Genomic DNA, 27500 nt, shown 5'->3' with positions numbered 1-27500 from the left:
AGTTTAGCTTTTGGATAACTTCTGTGAAATATTGGTACTCCCACATGAGTGATGTTGAAAAAAATAAATACTAACATGCTACATCTTTCATTAGAACAGGATTTGAAGCATCACTAGGTGGACCAATTCCTGCTTTGTTTTCTGCACTGACACGGAATTCGTAGGTATTTCCTTCTTGCAGTCCTGTTACTTTGCATCTGAGATCTGAAACTGGCATCTTTGTTGCTCTCACCCATCGCAAGCCTTTCTTTTCTCTCCTTTCAATGTGATATCCTGTGATTTCACTACCACCATCATCAGCTGGTCTTTTCCAGCTGACAGTGGCAGTGTTTTTAGTGACATTTGAAACCTCTGGTTTTCCAGGAGGGCCAGGGGGACCTGAAAAGGAAGTAAATTTATGAGAAATCCATGATTTCACAAACTGTGCTACAAATGTTAACAGGTCAGTTGTCTTATACGCTCTACATACCAAATCTGTCTACCATTTTGACAGGTTCAGACTGTACAGGTTCTCCTTTCCCATACTGGTTTACAGCTGAGACCCGGAAGAGGTACTCATTTCCTTGGATAAGTTTGGTTGCCACATGCCTGCAAGACTGAATATCTTCAGCAACCACTGTCCACAAAAGTCGGCTGGTCTCTCTCTTTTCAAGAACATAGGACTTAATCGGTGAGCCACCATCTTCCAATGGAGGTGTCCATGTAAGTGTTGCTTTTTCAGCAGAAACATTACTGATTTCAATGGGACCTGGGGGGCCAGGTACATCGAGGACTGTTACCTTCACATGTTCTTCCTTTGTGCCAAAAGGATTGGTAGCAGTAATGGTATATTCACCAGCATCTTTTCTAGTGGCGTACTTGATAGTAAGCATGGAAGATGTTGGAGTCGAAGATATCTGAACGATATCTGATGGTCTAATGTCTTTTCCGGCCCTAGACCAACTTGACTTTGGAAGGGGCTTGCCAAGAATGCTAATGGCACTCAAAACAATGGTATCTCCTGCTTTAATTGTTAGCCCATCTTTTATTGTGGGATCAAGGACGATGGTTGGTGCCTCTGCAAAGAAAAAAAATACATTTTAATCAAAAAAGGAAGGCAGCTTGATTTGCCATTTTTTATATGTATAAAAGGTAAAATACACCTACCATATTCATCCTTGCAAATAATGGTTCCTGTACTTTCTGATGGGGCACTGATAGCACCTGCTGTATTCTTCGCTCTAACTCTGAATTCATATTTCCCACCTTCAACAAGGTCAGTTACGGTAAAGGCACAATCTGGGACATTAACATGGTTGGCTTTCGTCCAAGATTTGGAAGGTAGATCCCGCTTCTCCACTATATAGCCAGTCAACTTATGACCACCATCATATTTGGGTTCAGTCCAGATGAGGGTCACCGAATTCCTTGTTACATTAATAACCTCAGGTTTGCCAGGAGGATCTAAAACAAAGCAAAAGAGTCAGTCAAATACCGATGTTTTTTTGTTTGTTTTGTTTTCATGCAGAAAATACACACAGACTTTTCTTTGTATAGTGACTTACCAATTGGATCAAGTGCCACAACTGGCTCTGATGGCAGGCTTGGCTTGCCTACTCCCGCTAAGTTGATTGCCATAACTCGGAATTCATATTCAAGACCTTCAGTTAATCCAGTCACTTTGAAGTCTCTCATCCTAATGGGAGTCTTGTTAGCTCTCTTCCACAAAAGGCTGTTCCTTTCCTTGAACTCAATATGATATCCTACAAAAAAGACCAAGTGAATTTGTCAATTCAGGTAGAAAATACGAATGTCACCTGTGTTTTAAATATATGTTTTTGCCCAAATGGTTAATTTGTGGACATAATATGGAGTAAATAGTCATTCTTGCTAGTATCTACAATTTTATTACCCTAGGGCATAGGGCTATTCTCTCTTAGAATCTGTGTATTTATTGCATCTTCTGTTGAAAAATCCTAACTTACAAAAATAGATGTCACTAAGAAAGCCTTTTCTTGTTAACTATTAGGAGATTTTCATTGAAATCAAGTATTAGCTTAATTAATGCTTAATGTATGAATGTATAATATACTGAAAGGAAAAACATTATTATATACGCAGGTAGTGCTATAAATAAGGAACACACATTCAGCTTGTTTTCAGGGAGGAAGATGTGGAAGCAACATTAATGTACAAGCTGTGGGATAAGAGCAAATTAAATACCTGTAATTGGAGAGCCACCAGTTTTCCTGGGGTCAGTCCAAGTTAGAGATACTGAATCATGTCTGACGTCTACAATATTGGGAGGTGGGGGAGCATCAGGCACATCTAGGAAAAAGTAGATAATGCAAGATTTACAATACGGAACTTCCTCAAAAACATGTTTTGCTTTGTGTTTTCTGACTCTGAGACACTTACCAAATGGATGTTTAGCAACAATTGGCTCTGATTTCAGGCCTTCTCCTACACCATATTTATTTTCGGCACTGACCCTGAAGGTGTATTCCATGCCCTCATGAAGTCTGGTTACTCTAAAGGTAGTTTTCTGAACAGCTGACGCACATGTCACCCACTTGTTGTTTACAGAATCTCTCTTCTCTAGGATATAGTTGGTGATTTCAGAACCTCCGTCATCTTTTGGAGGACCCCACTTTAAGGTCATGGCTTCTGCTGTGACTTCATCAAATTTGATTGGCCCGGTGGGGATGCCAGGCTTGCCAACAACTTTTATAGAGAGAGTTCCTTCCTTGGTGCCAGCAACATTCTTTAGTGTGATTGTATATTTTCCAGCATCAGATTTTTGGCAATCATATACCACAAGAGTTGTGTTAACGGCAGATGACTCAACACTGACTCTTGTGTCAGTTGCTAGAGGATCTTCCCCTTTCTTCCAGGATACAGATGGAACCGGCTTGCCTTTTATGGGGATCTTAAGACGGAAGTTGCTGTTTTCTTTTGCCAAGTAGCACAAGTCAGGTATATCCTTTAAGTCAAGGTCCGGAGCCACTGTAAAACAGCAGAGATAAATTATTGTTATTTTTCAGACCAGGCAATTAATTTTTTCAGATAATTATAATTTGTAAAGGGTGTTTATATAAGCCAGTGAGTAGGGCTCAAGCATGCACTTTTGATGACAATAAAGGGAAAATGAAGATGCATGGCTTACAAACATCATCCTTTGCCACAGCACTGACTTCACTTGGGGTTCCTTCTCCATTTTCGTTCTCAGCACTCACTCTGAAGGTATATTCCTTCCCTTCACTCAGATCTTTTGCAGAATATTGTAAGCTTAATGATTTCATAACACGTTGCCACTTATTATCTTCAGTCAGGAAATCCACTACATATCCGATAATTCGACTTCCACCATCACTGTGAGGCTTTTTCCAGCCTATGCTACAAGATGACTTAGTTACAGACCTCACTTTCAGGTCCACAACTGGTCCAGGGGTTTCTAAAGCAAAGAAAACATGATAAGTCTAAGCCCCAGATAACTACAGTAAGAGGTCACTCAAAATGATGGGGAAGTCGCTCATATGCTTACGGGAAGCTTTGACGGCATCACGTGTTTCACCAGGATCACCGATGCCATACTCATTTTCAGCAAACACCCTGAAGAAGTAGGATTTTCCTTCTTCCAAGTTAGATACTCTGAAGCTTGTTTTTGAGCACTCAGTTGTCACTGTTGACCAGGACTTCCTCTCCGCGTCACGTTTTTCTACCACATAGTTTATGATGGGACTTCCACCATCAACAATGGGAGGATCCCAAGTAACATAGGCAGAATCTTTGGATATTTCCTTAACAGTCACATTGACAGGTGGCCCGGGAGTATCTGGATAAAAAGTGGGTATATAAGAAAGGAATATGTAAAAAATACATAAGCTACATTTTTAGCGTATGATTTTTTTTTCAAACAGACTTACCAAGCACTTTCACTACAATGGTATACTCCTTTTTACCACAGCTGTTCTCCAGAGTCAAGATATATTTTCCTGCATCATATTTGTTCACATTTTCACAGCGCAAGAAAGTGTCAAAGTCCGTTGACTTTATATCAAGTCCAATCCTTTCTCTTAGATTGACGTTTGGTTTAGACCAAGTTATCTTTGGAGGTGGACGTCCTTTTACTGGTACATACAGTCTCATTGTAACTCCAGCACGTAATATGAGTGTTTTTCTCAAATCCGCATCAAGTTCTCCCTCAGGTGGAACTGTTTAAAGTTAATAATTTAATGGTCAAACGTATTTCTAAGGACTAGACTTATCATTCCTAAAATATGTTTCTTTCTCACAACTGATTTCTTGGTCTTTTTTTTTTAATGTTTATTTATTTTTGAGACAGAGACAGAGCACGAATGGGGGAGGGGTAGAGAGAGAGAGGGAGACACAGAATCTGAAGAAGGCTCTAGGCTCTGAGCTGTTAGCACAGAGCCCGACGCAGGGCTTGAACTCACGGACCGTGAGATCATGACCTGAGCCAAAGTCGGACGCTTAACTGACTGAGCCACCCAGGCGTCCCTGATTTCTTGGTCTTTAAAAAATCCTCAAAACTTTTATCAACTATTTCAGTACTCTATAGTTATTGTTGATCTTTCTATATTCTAATATCCTGTAGGCTAAATCAAGTTTTTCCTGGAGAACCTGTACTTTCTCTTCTCATGAACCTTCCATATTCTCAGACTCTCTCTATATTAAATGTAGATAATTGATTATTGGCTCTCTTCCATTCTTGTTTTTCTCATCTATATTCAGTGAAGGCTCTCTGCTGTATACTCTGTATTTCATCATGGGAAGAAAAGTACATTGGGGGTGAAGTATAATACCAAGTAATTTAAAATAAAGGGAGAAGTGGTTATGGGGAATAAGTGAATAGAAGAAATGGTAAGAAGGAAAATTAGGATGGAGAGGCTATGATTACATACTTATGAAGACAGGTGGATTAGAAGAGAAAAAACTTTTAGAATGATAAATAGCTCACTACTTATTTAAAAAAATCTATTTTCAGAATAAAATTCCTGTATTCCATATTCTTTTCAAGACATTAATTCTCACATAAATATGAAAAGGTTTTCAAAACCACAGATGAGCTTGCATTCCATTTGATCTGTATATGATACCATAAAGTACCAACACACCTCTCCTACGATGTAGTCCTAAAGATATCAACTCAAATGCTTCTAAAAACAAATCTACATAAGGGAGTTCTGTACTGCGTTTTATAATATGACTGATGAGAAAAACTCTATGTATTTCTCCCGGTAATACTTACTTAAGATGTCCTTGGGACAGTGTTTGTCTGGCACATCACTGGGGTCACTGTATCCAATCTTATTAACAGCATACACACGGAACTGATATTCTGTGTTCTCCATTAGGCCGGTAACCTCAAAGCGGGTTTTCTGTAGCTTCTGTGGTAAATTGCACCTCACCCAGTTATCAGAGTCAGCTCGTTTTACTTCAACAAGGTAACCAATGATAGGGCTACCACCGTCATAGGCTGGCTTGCCCCAAGATAGACTCACAGAGCTACGGGTTGTATCATATACTTTAGGAAAAGCTGGTGGACCAGGAGGATCTGAGGATAAATAATAGAAAATGTTCATTAAAACCTCATGCCTGGTTGTTCAGTGCTGATTATAACCTAAGATACAGAACTCTTTCATGATAACTTACACAGAGGGTCCTGGGCATAAGCAGCTTTGGATGCATCACTGGGTTTGCCTGGTCCAGCCTTATTTATAGCTGTAACTCGGAACTCGTATTCAGTGCCTTCTTGGAGACCTGTTGCTTTTATTGTTCTTTCTATTACAGGTTTTCTGTTGACCTTAGTCCAGTTAACTGCCTGGGTTTCTCTCTTTTCAAGCAAATAGCCAGTGATGGGTGAGCCACCATCATCTGCTGGTGGTTTCCAGCTTACTGTCATGTGATCTTTGGTTATGTTGCTAATAACAGGAGGATCACAGCGCCCGGGTGGATCTGCAGAGATTGATTGAAAAGTTAATATGGCAGTCTAAAAGGTAAATGTTTAAAAAGTAAAATGAAAAACTAAAAGAAAATGTTCTTACTGTATGGGTTTTTGGCAATTGCTGGTTCAGTGAAGATTGGATCGCCCACTCCATATTTATTCTCTGCACAAATTCGGAACTGATACTCATGGCCCTCTATAAGTTTCTCCACGCTGCAGCTAGTGATGGGCACTGTGGCAGAGACCTGTGCCCAGTTGGGTCTGCTCGTTTCACGTTTGTCAACAATATAGTTGGTGATTTCTGAGCCTCCATCTTCAAGAGGCGGTTCCCAAGAAAGCATTGCGCGATCTGAATACATTTTGTTGATTTTAACAGATGCTGGAGGACCTGGCTTATCTGAAAGAACAAGAAAGACAAGTGAAGTCTTACTAACACTTACTTTTACACTAACATGTAAAATGGGGAATGAGTAGATTGGAGGTCTGGAGACCTGGATTGGAGATTGGATGGTCTTTATATTGTCATTAACTTCCTGTATGACCTTGGAAGGTCCATAATTTTTCAAAATCTTAATTTCCTTATGTGTAAAATACGTAACTGGAATATATGACTTCTAATGCTCTTTTCAGCTCTAAATGCCATTGCCCTGTGATGAGACTAATTCTCTGGTTATAAAAGATACATCAGGATATGTATCTTTTCTCACATATTATTTTGTAAATTCTATGATATCACATTAATCAAAGTAAAATATGAGATTCTAAATAAGCGCTTAGCTACCTAACACTTGAAGCTTAATGGTGGCTGATTTGGAACCACTTGAATTTTCGGCAGTAATGGTATAGTCTCCTGAGTCCTTTCGGTTCACACTGAACAGCTCCAGTGTGCAGTGGTTCCGCTTCATGGCCATCTTTATGCCTTCTGCTGGTTTCAGCAGTGTGCCTTCCTTCTTCCAAGACACTGTTGGCATTGGTTTACCAAAAACAGTAGCATCCAGGCAAACATTAGTTCCGGCTTTCACGGTAAGCAAAGATTTCATAGCCACGCTCAGGTCTATCCTGGGAGGAACTGTAAAGAAATAAGATAAGGATTTAATATAAGAAAAGGTATATTATATCATTTTTATTAATACAAGTAGAAAATTCATATGCTCGGTCTCTTTCAAGATGAGGTTTTTAGAAGTAATATTCATTATAGAAGAATAGAGGTTTAATGTAGAAGTTTGATAATGCTGAAAATATAGAGAGATAAGTGAGTATCTTCCATGGTTTCAAAATCTTTCAATTTTCACTGTTATCATTTGGTGGCATTTCCTTGTCCCTGTGTGCCTATGATGGTTGAAATGATATGGTCTTTACAATTTTGTATTTTTTTTTTAATGTTTGTTTATTTTTGAGAGGGAGACAGAATGTAAGCCAGGGAGGGGCAGAGGGAGAGGGAGACACAGAAATCTGAAGCAGGCTCCAAGCTGTCTGCACAGAGCCCGATGCAGGGCTCGAACCCACAAACTGCGAGATCATGACCTGAGCCGAAATTGGAAGCTCAACAGACTGAGCCACACAGGCACCCCTTGTATCTGGTTTTTGAGTTTAACATGCTATGAAGATTCTCCATAATCATAATTTTTAGTTGTCTGTATACAAAGTACCTATCATTTTACTTGGGTTTTTTTCCCTCATGATGTAGATTTAGTTTTTTATTAGGAGAAATATACATTACGAGTACTTTCCACCTTTGCGTATATAATACTGAACAGAATCTTACCATTTTCTGCCCGGATGGTCACTGGATCAGAAGGTTCAGAGGGCTGGCTAATGTTCACTGCGGTCTTGGCAATTGCTCTAAACTGATACTGAGCATTCTCTTCTAAGCCAGTGGCTGTGTACTCTTCCTGGGGAATCTGGTGTGGTGTAGTATTGCACCGTACCCACTTATCGCCAGGCAGTTTGCAAGCTTCTACAAAATAGCCAATAATTTTGCTGCCTCCATCATGCTTTGGACGAGCCCAGATGAGGGATACAGTACTCTTGGAAACATCAATAACTTCAGGCTTTCCAGGAGGATCTAAAACCAAAAGAGGTATTCTCAGCGTTTATCGTAATTGCAGAAGTTGTAAACTTCTGTATTTCTCATTATCACCCAGAAATGTTGAGAATATTTCTGAATAGAAGTAGTAATCTTCAGAGACTCCAAGGTTTAAATATATTCCCATAATACTAACAAAAAATTACTCACCAACTGGCATTCTTGCAGTTACATATTCTGTTGGTTTGCTGGGTGGACTGGATCCAGCTTTGTTTAGTGCATAGATTCTGAATGAATACTCAAGACCTTCTACAAGGCCAGCACAAGGATATTCAGTTGACCGGACAGGAGTATCATTAGCTTTTACCCAGAGCAAACTGTTTCTTTCTTTGCGCTCAATCAGATAACCAGTAATGGGACTTCCTCCATCACTGTCTGGTCTGTCCCATGCCACAAATATGCAGTCTTTGTTGACTTTAGTGACTCGTGCATTCTTTGGTTCACTAGGAACATCTGGAGATGAAGACAAGGGAAATGTCAATTTTTATATTAGGTAAGAGACTAGAAAGAAAACAATTTTTTTCTTCCTGAAAGAAACATACCAAATGGGAACTTAGCCAGCATCTTTGGAGATGGCAGCGGCTCTGAAATGCCAAATCGATTTTCTGCACGGACCCGGAAAATATACTCCTGGCCTGGGATCAGTTTTCCAACTCTGCAGGAAGTTTTTGTCACCGAAGCTAGAGCTGTCACCCAATCACCTCGGCTCACATCACATTTCTCCACTATGTAATTGGTGATGTTACTGCCTCCATCCTCCAGAGGGATGTGCCATGAGAGGGAGCAAGCATCAGCGTCTATGTCAGTAATGTCAAACGGAGGCTGAGGGGGCCCCGGAGCATCTGCATAGACCAAGAGGAAAGAAATGTATAAGAACAGGGACTTGATAGGAAAAAAATGTTGCCGATTTTCATATTCAGATAGCCATTTGTCTAATGCTTGACCTACCCATGACGATAACTTTGATTTTTTGAGTGTCTGTCCCAGAACTGTTTTCTGCAGTGAGGCTGTAGTAGCCACTGTCTTTCCTAGTAACATCTTTTATGATCAGGATGGAAGAACTGTCCGCTTTATGCACTGCCAGGTGGCTGGATGTGACGACTTCATCTTCTCCTTTTTTCCACTTACAGATCGGATGAGGCTTTCCATACACATGGGCTTCAACTCGGAGTTTCTTCCCAGCTTTAATAGTAATTTGCTCTGGCATAAGGATCTTTGGAGGCACTAAAAGTAGAAGAAAAATTCATTAACCTTGCAGGGAGGTTAAATTTCCTCTGGTGGGGCGACCACACTAGTATTTGAACCCATTAATGGGTTCAAATTGATGTCTGCATTACAGCTAATATTTTTTTTAAAAGAATAAGATTGAATCGACGAGAAAATATTAGGGACAAGTCTGGAAGTCCAAAGGAAATTCTAATCAACTTTTGTCACATGAGGAAATGAGACAATGACTACTTACACAGCTGTTCTTTGGCCTCATATACTCCTTCAGCTTCTCTTGGCAAACTGACTCCAACAGCATTTCTGGCCACTACTCTAAATTTATACTTCTTTCCTTCCTTTAGGCCAGTGACAACGAGGCTGAGATCTTTTACCACTGAGTACTCTGTCCAGCGATCTGCAGGCTGCTCCTCTTCCCTGTAACTAATGATGTAGCCATCAATTTTAGCACCTCCATCACGCAGGGGAGGTAGCCAGGCTAATGTAGCACTGTTCTTCGTCATTTCAGTAACTTCTAGTTTCCTTGGGGGATCAGGCTCACCTGGAAGAGAAGTGCGATTTAGAAAAACTGTCCAGGTAGCCTAATCAAATCCCCGTGTTACCACCTATACATGTTTGAGTATGCCACTTGCTTTGAAGCATACGGGAACTATAGTTCAGTATGTTGAAAGTGAATACTATAAGACGGGGCAGATTAAAAATGTCTTTAATGAGTTAGATAGTTGTTTGTACTGTTTGAGTTTCTACAAATGAAAGCCCTTTCAGTGTTTGGGACCTCAACCTTCCTAAAGTAGGAGACCAGAGCTAAAAGGAGGCAAAAAGAAATTACTTACTTAGAGGATCTGATGCTAGCACTGGTTTGGGGACGTCTGCAGGCACACCGGGGCCGTACTCATTGACAGCAGTTACTCTGAAGAAGTACTCATTGCCAGGGACAAGATTGGTGACTTGGAAGCTTGTTTTCTTAACTTCTGGGGTGACTGTTGACCACGTCTTTCTATCTGCCTCACGTTTCTCCACAATATAATGTGTCACTTGGCTCCCACCATCATTCTCAGGAGGGGCCCAGGAAATGTGGCATGATGTTTTCGTGACATCTGAAACTTTTAAATCAGACACAGGTCCAGGAGTATCTGTAACAAACAACAAATTCAGATACACTGTGTCTCCTCAGGCTTCTACTTACTCTGAAAGGGAAGAAGGAGCTTGTCAGTAACCCACCTAATACTCTGACATTCACAAACACGGCCTTTTCTCCTGCTGGGTTCACAAGCGTCAAGGAATATTTTCCCGAGTCATCACGGGTAGAATTGGGAATGACAAGGAAAGCCATAGTGTCAACCAGATCGACTTGTCCTTTTCTGACCACGTTATCAATACCCACTCTCCGCCAAGTGACTTTAGGGGCTGGTCGTCCTCTCACTATGGCAAAGAGTCGAATAGGGCACCCTGCTCTCACTGTGACCAGTTTTCTCATGCTGGCATCCAAATCAATCTCCGGAGGTTCTGCAAATGACATGAAAGCCATTAGCTGACTTTTCAGAATGTGGGGAAATTATGTGAGAAGCGCAGAAAGGATGAGTCACATGATAAAACAGGGCCTCACCCAGGATTTCTTTAGGTTTAATAGCATCCTTCAGTTCTGCGGGGCGCCCAATGCCAGCTTGGTTTTGGGCGCACACCCTGAACTCATATTCCTGGTTTTCATCCAAGCTGGTGACAGTGAACTCCCTGCGAACAAGTTGTGCCGCAGCATTGCACCTTTTCCAGCCTTCGTCAGGTGACATGTCTTCTCTTTTTGGTCTCATTTCCACAACATATCCAATTATCGGTGCGCCACCATCATATACTGGCTTTCCCCACCCAAGAGTTATGGAGTTTCTTGTTGTATCAACCACTTTGAGGTTGGTTGGTGGACCAGGTGGCTCTGAAAATAAATTGCATAACAATGAATTCACACATTGTTAATGACTACGAGTGATACCGCTCTAATGTGTCATTTTCTACAGTCCATTCTCAGTTCGTCAAAGATGAAGGAGACATGGAGTCCTCTTTTTCCTTCATAAAATTAGAATCTACCATTGTTTGTACATGTTAGGTGATTTGGAAAAATACTGGCTAAAATGAAGTTTGGATGTCATGGATTTAATTTATTTATCTAACAGCTCTGTGCTTGAGATTAAGAACTGGCATAGGGGCACCTGGGTGGCTCAGCTGATTAAGCGTCTGATTCAGCTCAGGTCATGATCTTGTGGTTCCTGAGTTTGAGCCCCACATCGGGCTCTCTGCTGTCAGCACAGAGCCTGCTTTGGATCCTCTGTCTCCCTCTCTCTCTCTGCCCCTACCCCACCTGCATACACACTCTCTCTCTCCTCCACCATCCACCCCTCTCTCAAAAATTATGAACATTAAAAAAAATTTGTGTAATATCAGAAAAAGCAAGAACATCATACCTATGGGGTCTTTTGCCACCACTGGCCTTGAGGGCAAGCTTGGTTCTCCAATTCCAATTTCATTTTCTGCCTTGACACGGAACTGATATTCATGTCCTGGGAGGAGATTCTGTACTTTGAGACGTCTTTCGGGGATTGCACTCTTGTTAACAGGGACCCATCGTGCTGAATGTCTTTCCTTTTTCTCCAAAAAGTATCCTGTGATGGATTTTCCACCATCGTATTCAGGTGGATTCCAGACCACAGTCATCTCTTCTTTGCTTACTTTGGTGACTTCTGGGGGATCTGGGCGACCAGGTCTATCATATTTGGTTTTTGCAATGACTGGTTTACTTTCTGTTGGAGGCCCTGTGCCTATTTTATTTTCTGCACGGACTCTGAAAATATATTCATTTCCTTCTATGAGACGTGTTACTGTCATACCGGGTGTTAAGACATTAGCAGAATAGGTAGACCAAACCATTCGCTTGCTCTCGCATTTTTCTAGAATGTAATTTTGGATTTCACAGCCACCATCATCCTCTGGTGGATCCCAGTGAATAGTACACCGATCACTGGACACATCAGCAATTTTCAGATTTCTTACAGGACCAGGCTTATCTAAAACATTGACGGTGGCATAGGCCACAAAACTGCCAGCTGTGTTAGTTGCTGTAACTACGTATTTCCCACCATCACTTCGCCTTGCTTTAGAAAGAGAAAATTTGGATGAATCGGCACTTGTATCAATTTTGACCCTTGGTGATCTTGTTAAGTCTGTTGCATCTTTGTCCTTGGTCCATAAAACTTCTGGGAATGGTTTGCCTCTCACACCTGCTTCAAGTCTAATGGTTTCCCCTGCTTTGACTGTTAGCACACCACTCAATTTCAGATCAAGCACTGGTTTCTGTAAGTCTTCCTTCACAACAACTTCCTCTGTCTTTACCCAGTCACTTTCTCCACCTTCATTCTTTGTTTGTACTCTGAACTCATAAATCTGGTTCTCAACACATTTATCAACCATGTATTGGGTTTCTTTAATGCTTCCTTTATGCACTCTTTCCCAGTCATCAGAGCCCTTCAGCCTCCTCTCAACATGATAGGATAGATTCGGGCTGCCACCATCATAATCAGGCCGCCGCCACTTGAGATAGACAAATGTCTTTCCTTTATCTGCAATGTGAAGGTTTTCAGGCTCACCTGGTCTATCAATAGGGTTAATAGCCAGAATTGGAGTTTTGGTTTCAATGGTTGGTCCAACACCTACTTTATTCTCTGCACAAACTCGGAAATAGTATTCATTGTTTGCTAAAAGGTTGGCCTTAATTAATCGCTTAGTGACATCTGAAGCAACAATTGACCAGCCTTTCTGGTTTGGTTTCCGATATTCCACTATGAAATTTGTTATTTCTGAGCCACCATTATCTAGTGGGTTTTCCCAAGAAAGTGTACAGTTCTCTTTGCTTACATTGCTAACCTTTAAATTCTGGCAAGGCCCAGGTCTGTCAAGAACATTAACGATGGCAGAACCTTGGGCATGCCCGCTGCTATTCTTAGCTGAGATGATATACTTGCCATGATCAGCTCTAACAGCTTCTTTAATTTGTAACTCAACACGAGGTAGATCGTGAATTATGTCAACCCGCTTTTCTCGGACCAATACTTTGCCTTCCTTGGACCAAGTTATGTCTGGATCAGGTCTGCCTCTGACTCGAGCAAGAATGCGAATAGTTTGGCCCACTCTAACGGTAATAATATCACGACAGGTAACATCAAGTTCTACTTCTGGAGGATTAAGGATGTCTTTTGCAATCACAGATTCTGCTAGTTCTCTTGGCTCTCCCTCTCCCACAATATTAGCTGCCTTTATACGGAATCTGTACTCATTTCCTTCAATTAGTCCAGGTACCCTAAAGGCACATTGCCTAATGAGCTCATCTTTATTAATCCTGGTCCACTGTGTTGTACCAGCTTTCTGACATTCTACTACATAGCCTAGAATGGGACTACCACCATCACTGAGGGGCTTTGTCCACACCAACTCAGCTGTTTCTTTGGTCTTGTCTTTCAGTTTAGGATTAATAGGTGGTCCAGGTGGTTTGATGGGCCGGCAAGCTTTTATTGGGTCAGAACTTGGGGATGGATTGCTTAGTCCTGCAAGATTTTCAGCAAAAACTCTAAACTCGTAGGTATTTCCCTCATAGAGTCCAGACACTCTAAACTTCAGGTCAGCTATAGGTGTTTTGTTGACTCTCACCCATTTGCCAGTTATTTCTCGACGTTCCACATAGTAACCGGTTATTGGACTGCCACCGTCAGATTTTGGCAGAGTCCAAGACACCATTGCACCACTTTCAGTAATGTCAGTAACCACTGGTTTACCAGGAGGAGATGGAGGACTAAACTTATGTTTAGCAACAGTAGGTGTGGAGTCAAGGGGAGGACCAACACCCATCTTATTCTCTGCTCTGACTCGGAAAATATATTCACAGCCCTTTTGCAGATGTGGGATTTTCAGCTTTGTCTTACTGCTTCCTGATGAAACAACACCCCATGTGTCTTTCCTTGTATCTTGTTTCTCAACAATATAATTTATCACGGGGCTTCCTCCATCATCCTTAGGTGGCTGCCATGAGATAGTCATATGTTCAGGAGTAACATCCAGAATATTAATAGGACCTGTTGGTGGACCAGGCACATCAAGAACAGTAAGATGTGCAGCTACTGTTTTGCTGCCAGCTGCATTGGAAACTGTGATTTGATATTCCCCAGTGTCTCTCCTTAAGCAGTTCTTAATGGTAAGTACTGACGAGAAGCTGTCAGTTTCAACTGTGTAGTGTTCATCTGTTTTAATCTCACTCCCGTCGGTTGTCCACTTTGCAGTGGGAATGGGTACACCTCTTATAATAGCAGGGAATCTGACTGTAGTTCCAGCTTTTACCACGAGACCTTCAATTAACTTCACATCCAGCTCCACAGATGGAGGTACTGAAAAGTAAACATGAGAAAATTAGATTTTGATTTTCACAACATGAATAGTCACAGTATGAATTAAAAAAATAATAATGCCAGTCCAAAAATTACCTAGTTTTTCTTGACATTCTATTGGGATAGTTGTGTCAGGGAGACTAAGACCCACAATATTTTCAGCCTTTACACGGAATCTATAGGTCTTCCCTTGTTGTAGTCCAGTAACAACACACTCTAAGTTTTTCACAGTCTTGAACTTAATCCAGTCTTCGGTGCCCTCTTCTTGATATTCCACTAAATATCCAGTGATTGGAGAGCCACCATCACGATCTGGCTTATTCCAAACAAGGGAGACTTCAGTCTTGTCAACATCTACATGGTGCAGGTCTTTGGGTGGCCCTGGGGGATCTTTTCAAAAGAAGAAGTTATGATGAATGAATAATATTCTCAAAGGATAGGCAGACAAAACTTTTGTATCCAGAGAAAGCAACTTACGTAAAGGATCCAGAGCCTTGATGGGTTTAGGTGTTTCTACAAAAGGACCACGTCCATACTGGTTCTCAGCAGCTACTCGGAAAAGATACTGATTGCCTTCGTTAAGATGTTTAGCCAAGTGACTCTTTTTCTTTGATGTAGTTGAAAGAGGTGACCACTGGGCACTGGCAACATCTCTCCTCTCAACCACATAATTTGTAATAACAGAACCACCGTCATCTAGTGGTTCCTTCCAAGTAAGGTAACAAGAATCTTTCCTAATTTCACTGACTTCCAGATCTCTAGGTGGCCCCGGCTTATCTGAAAGTGTTAAGTAATGAAGTTATATTAGTGACTTAATCCAGATAAAGGCTCAAAATATATTAAAATTTATTTTTAATATGTTATCACATTAAAGATATAACTATGAAAATTCTTACCTAATACGAGTACTTTTACCGAGACAGTTTTTGAACCAGCTGGATTCTCCACTGTTAAAGAATAAATTCCACCATCTTCATGGGCAGCATTACGAATTTCAAGCTTGCTACCAACTGGAGTAACATCAATTCTTGCTTTAGTTGGAGCTTCTCTGTCTCCTTTTTTCCAAGTTACTTTTGGGAATGGCACTCCTTTGATGACAGCACTAAGTCTTAGAGTATCACCAACCTTTATGTATTGTTCTCTTGCCATGTTGGCATCAAGAATCAATTCAGGGGGTTCTAGGATAAAATGAATAGCACTTTAAGGTTTGTTGATGTATTTTACAATGAAGCATATACAATGAGATACCTATCTTCTTTGCTATTACAGCTGAGAAGGTTTTACTCACCAAGTCTGTCTTTTACTAGCACTGGCTCGGGAACATAAGCTGGATCTGATTCACCAGCTTCATTGACTGCTAATACTCTGAACTTATAGGTTTGACCATCCCGAAGACCAGTGACTTTATATTTAGTTTCAGGACATGACTCAGGAGTGTGGTTGGCTCTCTTCCACTCTTCATCTCCAACTTTCTGGTACTCAACAATGTAACCCAGAATCTTGCTCCCACCATCATGACGTGGTGGCTGCCACGTTAGGTCAACTGAATTACATGTTGTATCAATTGCTTCAGGATTAATAGGTGGACTTGGTTTAGCTACATAATAAAAGAAAAAAAAAGGAGTTAGAATATAGCTGAAAACGAAGTTGGATAATATGACAACTGAATGAATGCTTTAATACTATACCAATTGGATCTTTAGCAAAGAATGGTTTGGATGGTGGGCTTGGCTCTCCAATGCCAATTTCATTTTCTGCAGAAACCCGGAATTCATATTGACACCCTTCTAGAAGATCAGGAACCCTGAATTTAGTGTATGGATGGATGGGCTCTTTGGTAACTCTAGCCCATCGTTTAGACATAGTTTCCCTCTTTTCCAGGATGTAGTTTGTGATGGGCTTTCCTCCATCATTTGGCTTGTTCCAGGTTACTAATGCAGAATTTTTGGTAACTTCTGTAACAATTGGCTGGTCAGGTGCATCAGGAACCCCTACAATAAACATTAGAGTGTGTTAGAAATTTAATTTTTCCTATTAACAATATCAAACATTGAGTCACCAAAAAGAAGTGTAATGCATACTGAAACGATCTTTGGCTTTCATTGAATCAGATACCAGAGGATCACTTATTCCATACAGATTTTCAGCATATATCCGGAAAATATAATCTTTTCCTTCAAGAAGTTTAGAAACTTTGCATGTTGTTTTAGCACTTGCAGATGTAACAGGCATCCAAATATCTTTTCCCACTTCCTTTTTCTCAATAATATAATTGGTAATTTCACTGCCTCCATCATCTAAAGGTGGCTTCCAAGAGATAACCATGTACTCTTTGGTCACCTCATCAAAAATAACCGGTCCTACTGGTGGTCCAGGACGGTCTGCAGAAACACACAAACACAGAACACAAAATGTTATTTCCACTTCTGCTTTGGAAAGGACAGAATATCTATTCTTCTTGTGAAATTATACTTACCAACAACATTGACTTGACAGAAACCTTTCCTAGAACCTGTACTGTTCTCCACAACCACACAGTATTTGCCAGAATCTGATCGTTTGGCCTTGATCTTCTCTAGGGCAAGTGTTGTCGGAGTGGTCTTTATGTGAGTACGATCATCTTCTAGTACATCAGCTTCATCTTTGAACCAAGTAACCTTAGGCTTTGGTTTGCCTGAGTAACGGCCAGTGAGGGCAAAAGCTTCACCAACCCGAATTGTGAGTTTATCTCTGAAGTCAAGGTCAAGTGTCGGAGGAGCTAAAATTTTAATTAGAAATGCAAGTCAGTTTTACTGATCTCTTATGGTAAATCTGTAAATGTCCAAGTTTTCAAGGTATAAATTGAATTAGAACACATACCCAGGTCATCCTTGCAAGTGATTGGCTTGGTACAAAATGATGGTTTGCCTTGTCCAACAATATTGACAGCACTGACGCGGTACTCATAGGTATCACCTTCTTTTAAGCCTTTAACGGTGTATTTTCTGCTAAGCAAGTTGTCCTTTGTAACTGAGTGGAACTTCTCAGTTCCAATGAGACGGCTTTCTAGGACATAGTTAATAATTTCTGATCCACCATCATACTTAGGAGGATTCCAAGTCAAAGTAACAGAATCTTTAGTAACTTCTTTGACTTCCAGGTCTTCAGGACGCTCTGGTACAGCTGTAAGTAAAATATGGAATTATGGTGAAAAAAATGCCACGTTAAAATGTAGTAGAATATAGTAGATGATACTTTTTGAGAATTGCATTTAAATATAAAATTATCTGCTTTGATAAGTAACAAGAAGACATCTCATCTTCTGAGATGAGAAACTCTCATTTTTAACATTAGAGTTAAAAAGAACACCATACAGTCTAATTTCCTCTGATAGATGAGGAAATAGAGGTTCATTGAGGCCAAATAATTTAAGAAGGTTCTCCAGAGTTAGTAGTTTCTGAGTTAGGAAAATGTATTTACGCCATTAAGGGGGAAATTAAAAAAAATTAGTGTGGGGCGCCTGGGTGGCGCAGTCGGTTAAGCGTCCGACTTCAGCCAGGTCGCGATCTCGCGGTCCGTGAGTTCGAGCCCCGCGTCAGGCTCTGGGCTGATGGCTCAGAGCCTGGAGCCTGTTTCCGATTCTGTGTCTCCCTCTCTCTCTGCCCCTCCCCCATTCATGCTCTGTCTCTCTCTGTCCCAAAAATAAATAAACGTTGAAAAAAAATTAAAAAAAAATTAGTGTAGTATACATGGAAGGATTTGAAGAATCATATATATTCCCACAATCTTTCAAAATCACATTCAAATACTACCAACATCAGATACTGAGCATTTGCCTGACGAGTCTCATCAAAGGAACAAAATGGTTGGCATTTATATACATATTTTGTCACTGCACTCTTTTATTAAATGAGTGAAGAAGTGATTGAGAATGAAATTAAGATGTACGTACTGATTGGATCTCTGATGACAAGTGCAGTTGGTGTCTCTGTAAATGGGCCTATGCCAACACTATTTTCAGCCGCAACTCGGAAAAAGTAGGCTTTGCCCTGAATGAGACCCTGGACGGTAGCATTTTGCCGGGTGACTGTATACGTCACTGGGGTCCATGCTCTGCGGTCAGATTCACGCTTTTCAATGACGTAATTGGTGATTGGACAGCCTCCATCATCTTCCGGAGAAAACCATGTCAGCTTGCAGGAGTCATTGGTGAGGTTGTCAGACCGGAATGGTTCTCCAACAGGACCTGGCACATCTGGAAATAAGAGGAAGAGATTTCTAATGAACCTTCAATGAACTACAGGGCTCAATATTTGTCACCCTCTGTTTTTAAAAAGGAGACACTAAGACATTTTCTTATGAAGAAAATGAGATTTTTGTCTATTGATTTTTTTTCCTCCCCATGATATCTATATTCAGCCATATTTTAAAATGAAATAGGTAACAGTTACTGTTTGCCACTGTTTTAGCAGGAGCTGAAGGAATAGTAATGTGTGTAATATAAATATGTATATTTAAATATGTATTTAGGTATATATATATATATATATATATTTAATTTGTAAGTCAGATAGGAAGAGCTGCTGGAAGGAGAATGCACAGAAGGAGACAGGAGAGGGGTAAGGGGTGTCATGGCTGGCTACTTTTTGTGTCTAGTTTACTCTCCAGAGGGGAAAGGGAAAGAGAACTTTTTCTAGATGACTAAAAAATCGGAAAGCAGCACGGGAGTCCCCAAATCTCAGAATGACCTTTGAGAGGATTAGAATTTAATCTGAAAATGTACCACTTCTCAAGTTAAAGTAAAAGGTGTCTAGGAGCTTGAAACTAACCCAAAAGCTTATAGGACTATTGGTCAATGAGATCTTTTTCCTTATGCCATTATCATTAAAGAAAATGTAACATGTTTACATAACATTAATTATGTTCAACAGAGAACCAGTTATTCTCACATAAAAACTCACTGTTTGGGGTATGGTTGTGTTAGAGACATGCTGAGAGAGAAATCTGAGTGGGAGAACTTTGCTTTCTGAGCAAATCACTACAATAAAGCAGTCAACAAGAGGCATGAAAAAGCCTTGTAGAATTCACCTCTATATTTAGTGACTAGAAGTGCAATATTGATAACCAAAAATGATGCTTTTCAATTAGAATATGAAACCTTTCACAGAGATGTTTGCCTTATTAAGATAATTAGCAAATAAGGATACACTCTCATGATAAGAAATTGATCAATCTTAGTTTTTTAGATATTCATGTACACTGGCAGGAAAGTTTCTTTCGTGAAAACTATATAATACATAAATGCTTATGGTGGCATGTTACATAACAAGGCAAAATACAAAACTTTGTTATAAAAAACTTTGTTTTTATATAATATAAAAACATAACTTTTTAAACTGTTTATAGAAGTATAACAATATAAAATATGTATAGGATAAAAAAGCAAAGAGGAAATTTTTTTAAATGCTAATAGTGGTCAGGGCACTTGGGTGGTTCAGTCCGGTGAGCGTCCGACTTCAGCTCAGGTCATGATCTCATAGTTCTTGGGTTTGAGCCCTGCATTGGGCTCTGTGCTAACAGTTCAGAGCCCGGAGCCTGCTTCGGATTCTGACACTCTCTCTCTCTCTCTCTCTGTGCCCCTCCCCCGCTCATGCTCGGTCTCTCCATCTCTCAAAAATAAATAAATGTTAAAAAAGTAATTTTAAAAAATGCAAATAGCGTTCAATGGAATTATTGGTAATTTTTTAAGTTTCCAAAGTATATGTAACAGTTTTATTATTACATAGCCTTATTGTAGTTGAAGTAAAGATGTTATTTTTAAAAACTGCATGGATAAATTCAAAGTATTTACCTAATACATCAACGATAATGGTCTTCTTTCTTTCTCCACCTGCATTTTTGGCAAGAAGAGAATAGACACCTTGGTGACTCCTCTGGCAATTCTTGATGACCATGGATGAGCTGATGGCTGTGGTCTCAATGGTAGCTTCTTGAGGTAATGCTCTTTCATTCATGTTCCAGGTGACAGTTGGAGGAGGTTTTCCAGACACATATGCGATGATCCGGATCACCCCTCCAGCATGGACCACAATTCTGTCTCTGACACTGGCATCTAGCTGAAGGTCAGGTAACACTGGAACACAATTGAAAATTACAAATGTGGTTTTCATTTCCAATACAAAACACAAATATTGATAAAATAATAGAAGTATGAATAAGTACCAATTCTGTCCTTCATTTCGATGATATCTGTGACTTCTCCAGGTTCTCCAATGCCGGCAATGTTGACTGCTCTAACTCTGAATTTGTAGAAAGCTCCTTCTTTTAACCCTGTCACAACAAGCTTTGTTCCTCTCACTTCTTTGTCTTTACCCTGGGGAAGGATCACAAGCGTTCAGTTCTTTGTAGCTTCTTATTTTAATGGCTTTCTAAAGCACAGCCAACAGCATATTTAACTAGTCTGGGAAAATTGTTGCTAGTTTATGTATTGGGGATCAGATATTATAGGTAAATGCTGACTGAAATGTCTTTCCAGGAATTGTGTTTTAATATTATGCCAAATGATTGAAAAATGTACTCTTAATTTTTTCCACCTTTTTAGAATTTATAGCCAAAAGAGAAATTAATGATAATATAACTTAACCTTTGATCAGATTTTTGACATAACAGATGTTTGGATTATTTGTAATTATGTTATTTTATAATTGTTATTTCTCTGGTTTCTTAATAAAAAACACAATGGGATTAATGGGATTGAGGATAACTGCTACATTTTCAGTTTATTTATGTTTCCATAATTCCAAGTGTTAAGTACCTGCTCCCATTCTTCTTTTCCTTCTTCTTTATATTCAACAATGTATCCAGTTACTTTAGACCCACCATCCTTTAGTGGAGGAGACCACTCCAAATCGACAGAGGATTTAGTCCAGTCTGTGACTTTGGGAAGTGGAGGACCAGGAGGGGCTGGAAAGAACCAGTATACATCAGTATTCTTGCCTTTTCCATGGCACTGTGAGGGGGTGGGGGGAGGAATGGTTTCAAGGCTTACCAATTGGATCTCTGGCAGTCACTGGGTCTGATGGCAGACTTGGTGGACCCACACCGGCAGCATTGATTGCATACACACGGAATTGATAATCAGAACCTTCAATAAGACCAGTTACTTTATAAGAAACACCCAAAGTCATGGCTTTGATAGGATCTCGGTTAACTCTCTTCCATCTCTTTGAAGTGGTGTCTTTCATTTCTAGCCAATATCCTGTCACAGGAGAGCCTCCATCATACTCTGGCTCTTCCCAATTGACAGTCATGGAGTTGCGAGTCACGCTGCTAACTGTTGGTTTATCCGGTGCTCCAGGGACAGCTAAGAACAAAAATCACATTGATCTATAAGAAACCATGAAAAACAACAGGTAAGAGTGATTTTGTATATCAAATATGTTCTACTTACAGAAGAGGTTTCTTGCTGTTTCAGGTTCACTGTCAAGAGGCTCCCCAATGCCAAATTTATTCTGGGCCATGATTCGGAATACATATTCGTGGCCTTCTAGCAATTTGGGAATTGTGTACATGCACTCTTTAGGTTCACTGGAGACATGCACCCATGTCTTCCTGTTAGCTTCTCTCTTCTCAATTACATAGTTTGTAATCTTAGACCCCCCATCATCCAAAGGTGGAAGCCAAGATAATGTCATTTGATCTGCTGAAATAGATTCAAACTTTATTGGTCCCACTGGAGGGCCAGGACGACCTAAAATGGTTTAAAAAAGGAAAAAAAATATTAGAAGAATGATTTTAAAGCCAAATAGTATATTTAGGAACAGAAAAACATAGTTTTAGTAAATCCAGGAAAACATTACCAAGCACATTCAGTCTCATCTCCTTTGATGCTGTTCCCAGATTATTCACAGCTGTGATGGTATATAAGCCAGTGTCACTCCTTCGAGACTGTGGAATAACTAAGGTGCAAGTATCATCCACTACCAGTTTGTTGACATGGGTGTCATAGAGAACAGGTTCTTTCTTATCAGGCTTCCTTGGAGGAGCTTTAAACCAGGTTAGTGTCGGGAATGGCACACCTTTAATTTTGGCTACAATGTTAACATCTGTTCCTTCTTCAACCTCCATGAATTCTTTTAGATCAATTGATGGTGGGCCTAGATGATTTAAAAGAAAAAAAAAAAGGTGGCCATTAGGGACCAGAAGTAGAATTTACAGTGCCTATAAAGCTATTTGTATCTACTATAGGCAGACTTCATAGCACAATATGAAGAACAGATTTGACTTCAACTAATTATATGACTTCGGAGGGCAGGTAATGTAGTCATCATCCTTTATTGGATCTACATGTAGCTATGTATTGGCTATTGGCTCTCTCTTACCTAATGTTATTATACATGTAGATACTGAAAAGGGGCAGAGAGAAGTGAAGATTGTAGTAGCTTAGTCTTGGGAGTTCTATCATGATACTCCCTTTAATATGCATGCATATTCCCTTTAATAAGCAGAGTTATGATAGGACTATTTTTATTCTAAGATGAATTCCCTTTTTAAGAAAGATAACTGCTAGTAGATGCAAAGCAATTTTCCATTTTCCAGGAATCCAGTAGAAGAAAATGTAAAGAGGGTAGTGACTACACGCGCCACCCCCCCCAAACTTAGAAGAAAAAACTGAACACACAGCAGTAGTGATGGTAACAGAGGAAGAATTTCTACCATATTTGTCTATAAAATTTGTCTATTTATATATATCTTTTTCTTAAATAGAGAAAAAGAAACTTGATTATGAATATAAATGGGTCTTAGCACTCACTGAGCAAATAACTGCTTAGTTTCTTCCCCTCTTGAGGATCATGCAGAAAATTATAGTAAGGAAATCTAAACGTCATCTCCTTTAAATAAGGGAAAGGTAATGTAAGGAAATTTGATAATTCTGTAGAAGTTGAGGGAATGAGTGATTAATGTGCCCATGTTCACACTCAATTCATGGTAGCTTCCTGATGTACAGATATTTCTTTTTATTTTGGACAAATATTAAATTTCTAGGAAGGATTCATAAAGAGGACATTTTCTGTTAATACATTGGTACTTACATGTCTGATCTTCGACAGTCACAGGGCCAACAGTGGCTGAAGGTTTGCTGACTCCTGCAGCATTGACAGCCTTGACTCTGAATTCATATTTTCCACCCTCTATGAGGTCTTCAACAGTAAATTCCAGTTCTTCCACATCGCGTTTGTTGCACTGCTTCCATGCTTCTTTCTTTGTCCCAGTAGGATCCCATGCAAGGCACTCAACAATATAGTGGGTGACAGGGGAGCCTCCATCATTCTTTGGGGGTTTCCATGATAGGTGTACCGTGTTCTTTGTTATGAGGCCAATCTTGAGTTTAATAGGGGGATCAGGAGGATCTTTAAAAATAGTTAAAAGAAGTATTAAGCATTGTTTATAATGATATATTTCAAACTTGAGAAACTACTTTAATCTTCGGTTAAAAACTTACATATTGGATCTCTGGCAGTGGTCCTCTGGATGGTTTCCACAGGTGGACCAATACCGAAACGGTTTTCTGCCCGCACACGGAAGAAATATTGCTGTTCAGAAATAAGATCAGGAACTACAAATGAGGTGCTTCCACAGTTTGGATTGACTTTAGTCCAGACTTTTCCATCAATAGTCCTCTTCTCTATAACATAGCCTTTGATCCTGTCTCCTCCATCATCATCTGGCATCTTCCATGTGAGTTTGCAACTACCCCTTGTGATGTCACTGACTTTCAGATCTTTGGGTGGCCCTGGTACATCTGTTGGATGCAAATCACAATATAAACAATGTCACTTTGTTTAAAATAATTTGTTCTTATTCTATGATCCCTTTTAACGTCTTTCTTACCCATGACTTTAACTCTACAATTTGCTGTCTTTTGTCCTGCTTTATTCTTGGCTGTGATGCTGTATTTGCCTGAATGAGATCGCTTGCACTCCGGAATAATAATTACTGATGAGTTTTCAGCCGTCTCCAGCTATAGAAAGAAAACAGTAGTCATACATTGGATGAAGTAAAAGCATTATTGCAGCCAACCATGTTCTGAATCATTTCAATTTTTTCTTTTTACCTGTGCATCCTCGGGTACATCATGAACTCCCTCCTATTAGAAAAGAAGATAGTTGTAGTATAAATATTCCTTAGAGTGATTCACCGGAAGACACAGAAAATTATATTTTTCTTACCTTCACTGCCTTCTTTGCCTTTCCATCAAATTCCCAAGATGATTTGGGTGTCGGGCGTCCCTTGATGACAGCAGGAATCCTAATTTGTGAGCCAGCTGGACAAATCAGACAGTCTTGTGCTCCAATATCAATGAAAACTTCTGGTGCCTCTATAGTACCATGAATAATATAATAGGATTTAGTTTACTTTTTCAAAAAATGTAATTGACATATCTTCAGGAAATTAATTTCATGAGATCAAAAGATGAAGACATGAATGTAATAAAGGGCTAGTACCTAGAATATCAGTGGCAGGGATCTCTCCAGTTGTATCACTTGGTTCAGATTCACCAGCTTCGTTGACAGCTTTCACTCTGAATCTGTACTTCCTGAGTTCTTTCAGATTTGGTACCACACATTCACAGGTAGTTAGCAGTTTGTCTGGCTCATTTACTCTTTTCCAGTCAGTACTACCTTCTTCTTGCATTTCTACAATGTAGCCTTTGATTGGACTGCCACCATCTTTGGCTGGAGGTTTCCATCCTAGCGAGATGCTAGACTTTGTTTTATCTTTGACTTCTGGGCAAGAAGGTGGGCCAGGTGGATCTAATAAAGAAAAAAAATATATGTCAAGTTTTGAAGCCAATAGGATGCAAGATTTAATCTACTAAATACTAAAATAGGAATGCCAAAAGAATAAATTACCTTCTAGAGAAGAGAACATAAGAAATAGTCTTTTTTCATTTAGCATTGATGTGAAAACAAAAGAAAGCAGGCAACTCACTGGAATTAGAAAGACTACTCACTATCTCTAGATAGATTTATATTCTATTTACACACAATTGGTGAAAAGCTATTTTCGTTTTAAAATCCCTTTGAATCTACTAAAAACTTATTTATTTTTTTAGAAAAAATATGTCAGATTATTTATAAATTTAAATCCAAGTTAGTACACATAGTGTAATAATTTCAGGAGTAGAATTTACTGATTCATAACTTACATGTAACACCCAGTGCTCATCTCAACATGTGCCCTTGTTAATGCCCATCACCCATTTAGCCCATCTCCCCACCTGCCTCCCTTCCAGCAACCCTCAGTTTGTTCTCTGTATTTAAGAGTCTCTTATGGTTTGCCTCCCTCTCTGTTTTTTATCTTATTTTTCCTTCCATTCCCCTATGTTCATCTTTAATTTACCTTAATATTTAAAAAATAATTTTGTCATTAGTTGGGAAACCTTTGAACACAAATTAATCATAATGCCTTTTAGGACAGGGCCAATGTATGTAATAATTACATAACAATACACTTCTGATGGTGCTTTACAATTATAGAAAGTCTTTTACTCTGTTCTTTTTAACCCTACCTCTTCCTCTCTAGTGCCTAGCACAGTTCCTTGCACATAGCACATGTTCAATATAGCTTGCTGAATGAATGACTGCTTCATTTTATAGATGTACTCCATATAGAACTTAGAGTATTTTAAGTCTTAACAAATAGCTGAATTCTTTTTCTGCAGATAATCTATTCAGATATATAGCAAATATAATTAACCATTAAGGCCATGCTATTTTAATTTTTGAACTTATCTGCTAATAGATCTTTCAGAAGAATTTTTTTTTAATTTCACTTCACAGACTGTGCTTGAGAATCTCCTATCTTTGTTCAATAAATATTATTGAAAAGTTAACATTTGCCTTTTGTTGAACTCCACCTAGAGGGTCTAAACGGGGAGGGAGATAATGTCCACAGTATCTAATTAGGGGTTAGGCGTTTATTTAAGGTAGGAGAGCAGAGAGGAGCTTATAGTCCAGGGTCTCTATTATTGTGATTCCTCATAAAATACTAGGTTTAAACCAAGAATTTAAAAACTATATGATTTTACGTATGTGTATACATGTGTGTATGTATGCATATGTATAGATATGTGTAGTGTGTATATGTAGTGTGTATATGTATATACATACATCTATGCTTCTGATACTCTATGAAACTTTTTACTTTAATAAATAAAAAAATTTATTATAGAAAAACTCAGGCAATTTAAGAGAGAATTATCCATTTAGTGGCTTTGCCCTTTGTAAATTCTGGAAATGGAAGCATACTTACATATAGGATCTCCTGCAACAGCTGGATCTGATGGTTCACTGGGAGGGCCAACTCCTGCCGCATTTATTGCCATTGCTCGGAACTGGTATTTAACACCTTCAATCAAACGCGGAACGTTAAATTCCACGCCTTTCAATCCCACTTTGGTAATTGGTGCTCGGCTAACACGTGACCAGTAGGCACCTCCCTCTTCTCTCTTCTCCAGCCAGTAGCCAGTAATTGGAGACCCGCCATTGTCCAGAGGAGGAGTCCAGCTTACTAGCATCGACCCTTTGGTGCGCTCCAAAACTTTTGGTTTTCCCGGAGGTCCAGGAGGGCGAAAGGGATCTTGAATGACTACTTTATCTGATTTGCACTCATCACTGATTCCATATTTATTCACTGCCCTAACTCGGAATTCATACTGACCATTGGGGATAAGTTTCCAGACCTAGAAATCAAATGAATAGTGATTTCTTAACAACATACTTATGTTGATTTTCACTTATTTTAAAATTCAAGTTATTTTGGTAGGGAAGACTATAAAAAG

The 27500-nt window shown here is 39.6% G+C and overlaps 1 protein-coding gene and 1 long non-coding RNA gene across 4 annotated transcripts in view; one reads left to right on the top strand and one right to left on the bottom strand.

Annotated features, from left to right (window-relative positions):
* The window catches only part of TTN (titin), a 274200-nt gene that overhangs the window by 49882 nt on the left and 196818 nt on the right, over positions 1-27500 (bottom strand). The window contains 44 exon segments of the mRNA XM_047870979.1: positions 76-378; positions 470-1057; positions 1147-1443; positions 1545-1742; positions 2203-2307; positions 2398-2985; positions 3146-3433; positions 3524-3814; positions 3906-4193; positions 5252-5557; positions 5656-5958; positions 6048-6344; positions 6729-7016; positions 7713-8012; positions 8184-8486; positions 8576-8875; positions 8982-9257; positions 9496-9798; positions 10091-10390; positions 10479-10763; positions 10864-11184; positions 11711-14677; positions 14774-15067; positions 15155-15454; positions 15574-15855; positions 15966-16274; positions 16366-16668; positions 16759-17058; positions 17154-17435; positions 17537-17839; positions 18609-18911; positions 20508-20789; positions 20879-21029; positions 21471-21619; positions 21705-22019; positions 22107-22406; positions 22516-22812; positions 23749-24066; positions 24159-24458; positions 24548-24677; positions 24771-24803; positions 24886-25034; positions 25162-25470; positions 26972-27401. Coding sequence (XP_047726935.1) covers positions 76-378; positions 470-1057; positions 1147-1443; positions 1545-1742; positions 2203-2307; positions 2398-2985; positions 3146-3433; positions 3524-3814; positions 3906-4193; positions 5252-5557; positions 5656-5958; positions 6048-6344; positions 6729-7016; positions 7713-8012; positions 8184-8486; positions 8576-8875; positions 8982-9257; positions 9496-9798; positions 10091-10390; positions 10479-10763; positions 10864-11184; positions 11711-14677; positions 14774-15067; positions 15155-15454; positions 15574-15855; positions 15966-16274; positions 16366-16668; positions 16759-17058; positions 17154-17435; positions 17537-17839; positions 18609-18911; positions 20508-20789; positions 20879-21029; positions 21471-21619; positions 21705-22019; positions 22107-22406; positions 22516-22812; positions 23749-24066; positions 24159-24458; positions 24548-24677; positions 24771-24803; positions 24886-25034; positions 25162-25470; positions 26972-27401 — 15334 coding nt within the window.
* The window catches only part of LOC125172627 (uncharacterized), an 81319-nt gene that overhangs the window by 52286 nt on the left and 1533 nt on the right, over positions 1-27500 (top strand). For all 3 annotated transcript variants that reach the window (XR_007154772.1, XR_007154771.1, XR_007154773.1), the window contains 3 exons: positions 494-702; positions 20678-20778; positions 21907-22068. This is a non-coding gene — a long non-coding RNA (uncharacterized LOC125172627). The remainder of the gene's footprint in view (positions 1-493; positions 703-20677; positions 20779-21906; positions 22069-27500) is intronic.

The sequence above is a fragment of the Prionailurus viverrinus genome, chromosome C1 (assembly GCF_022837055.1).
Source record: "Prionailurus viverrinus isolate Anna chromosome C1, UM_Priviv_1.0, whole genome shotgun sequence".
NCBI lineage: Eukaryota > Metazoa > Chordata > Mammalia > Carnivora > Felidae > Prionailurus > Prionailurus viverrinus.
The sequence above is the reverse complement of the archived record's forward strand: the minus strand, read 5'-3'. Positions and strand labels throughout refer to the sequence as shown.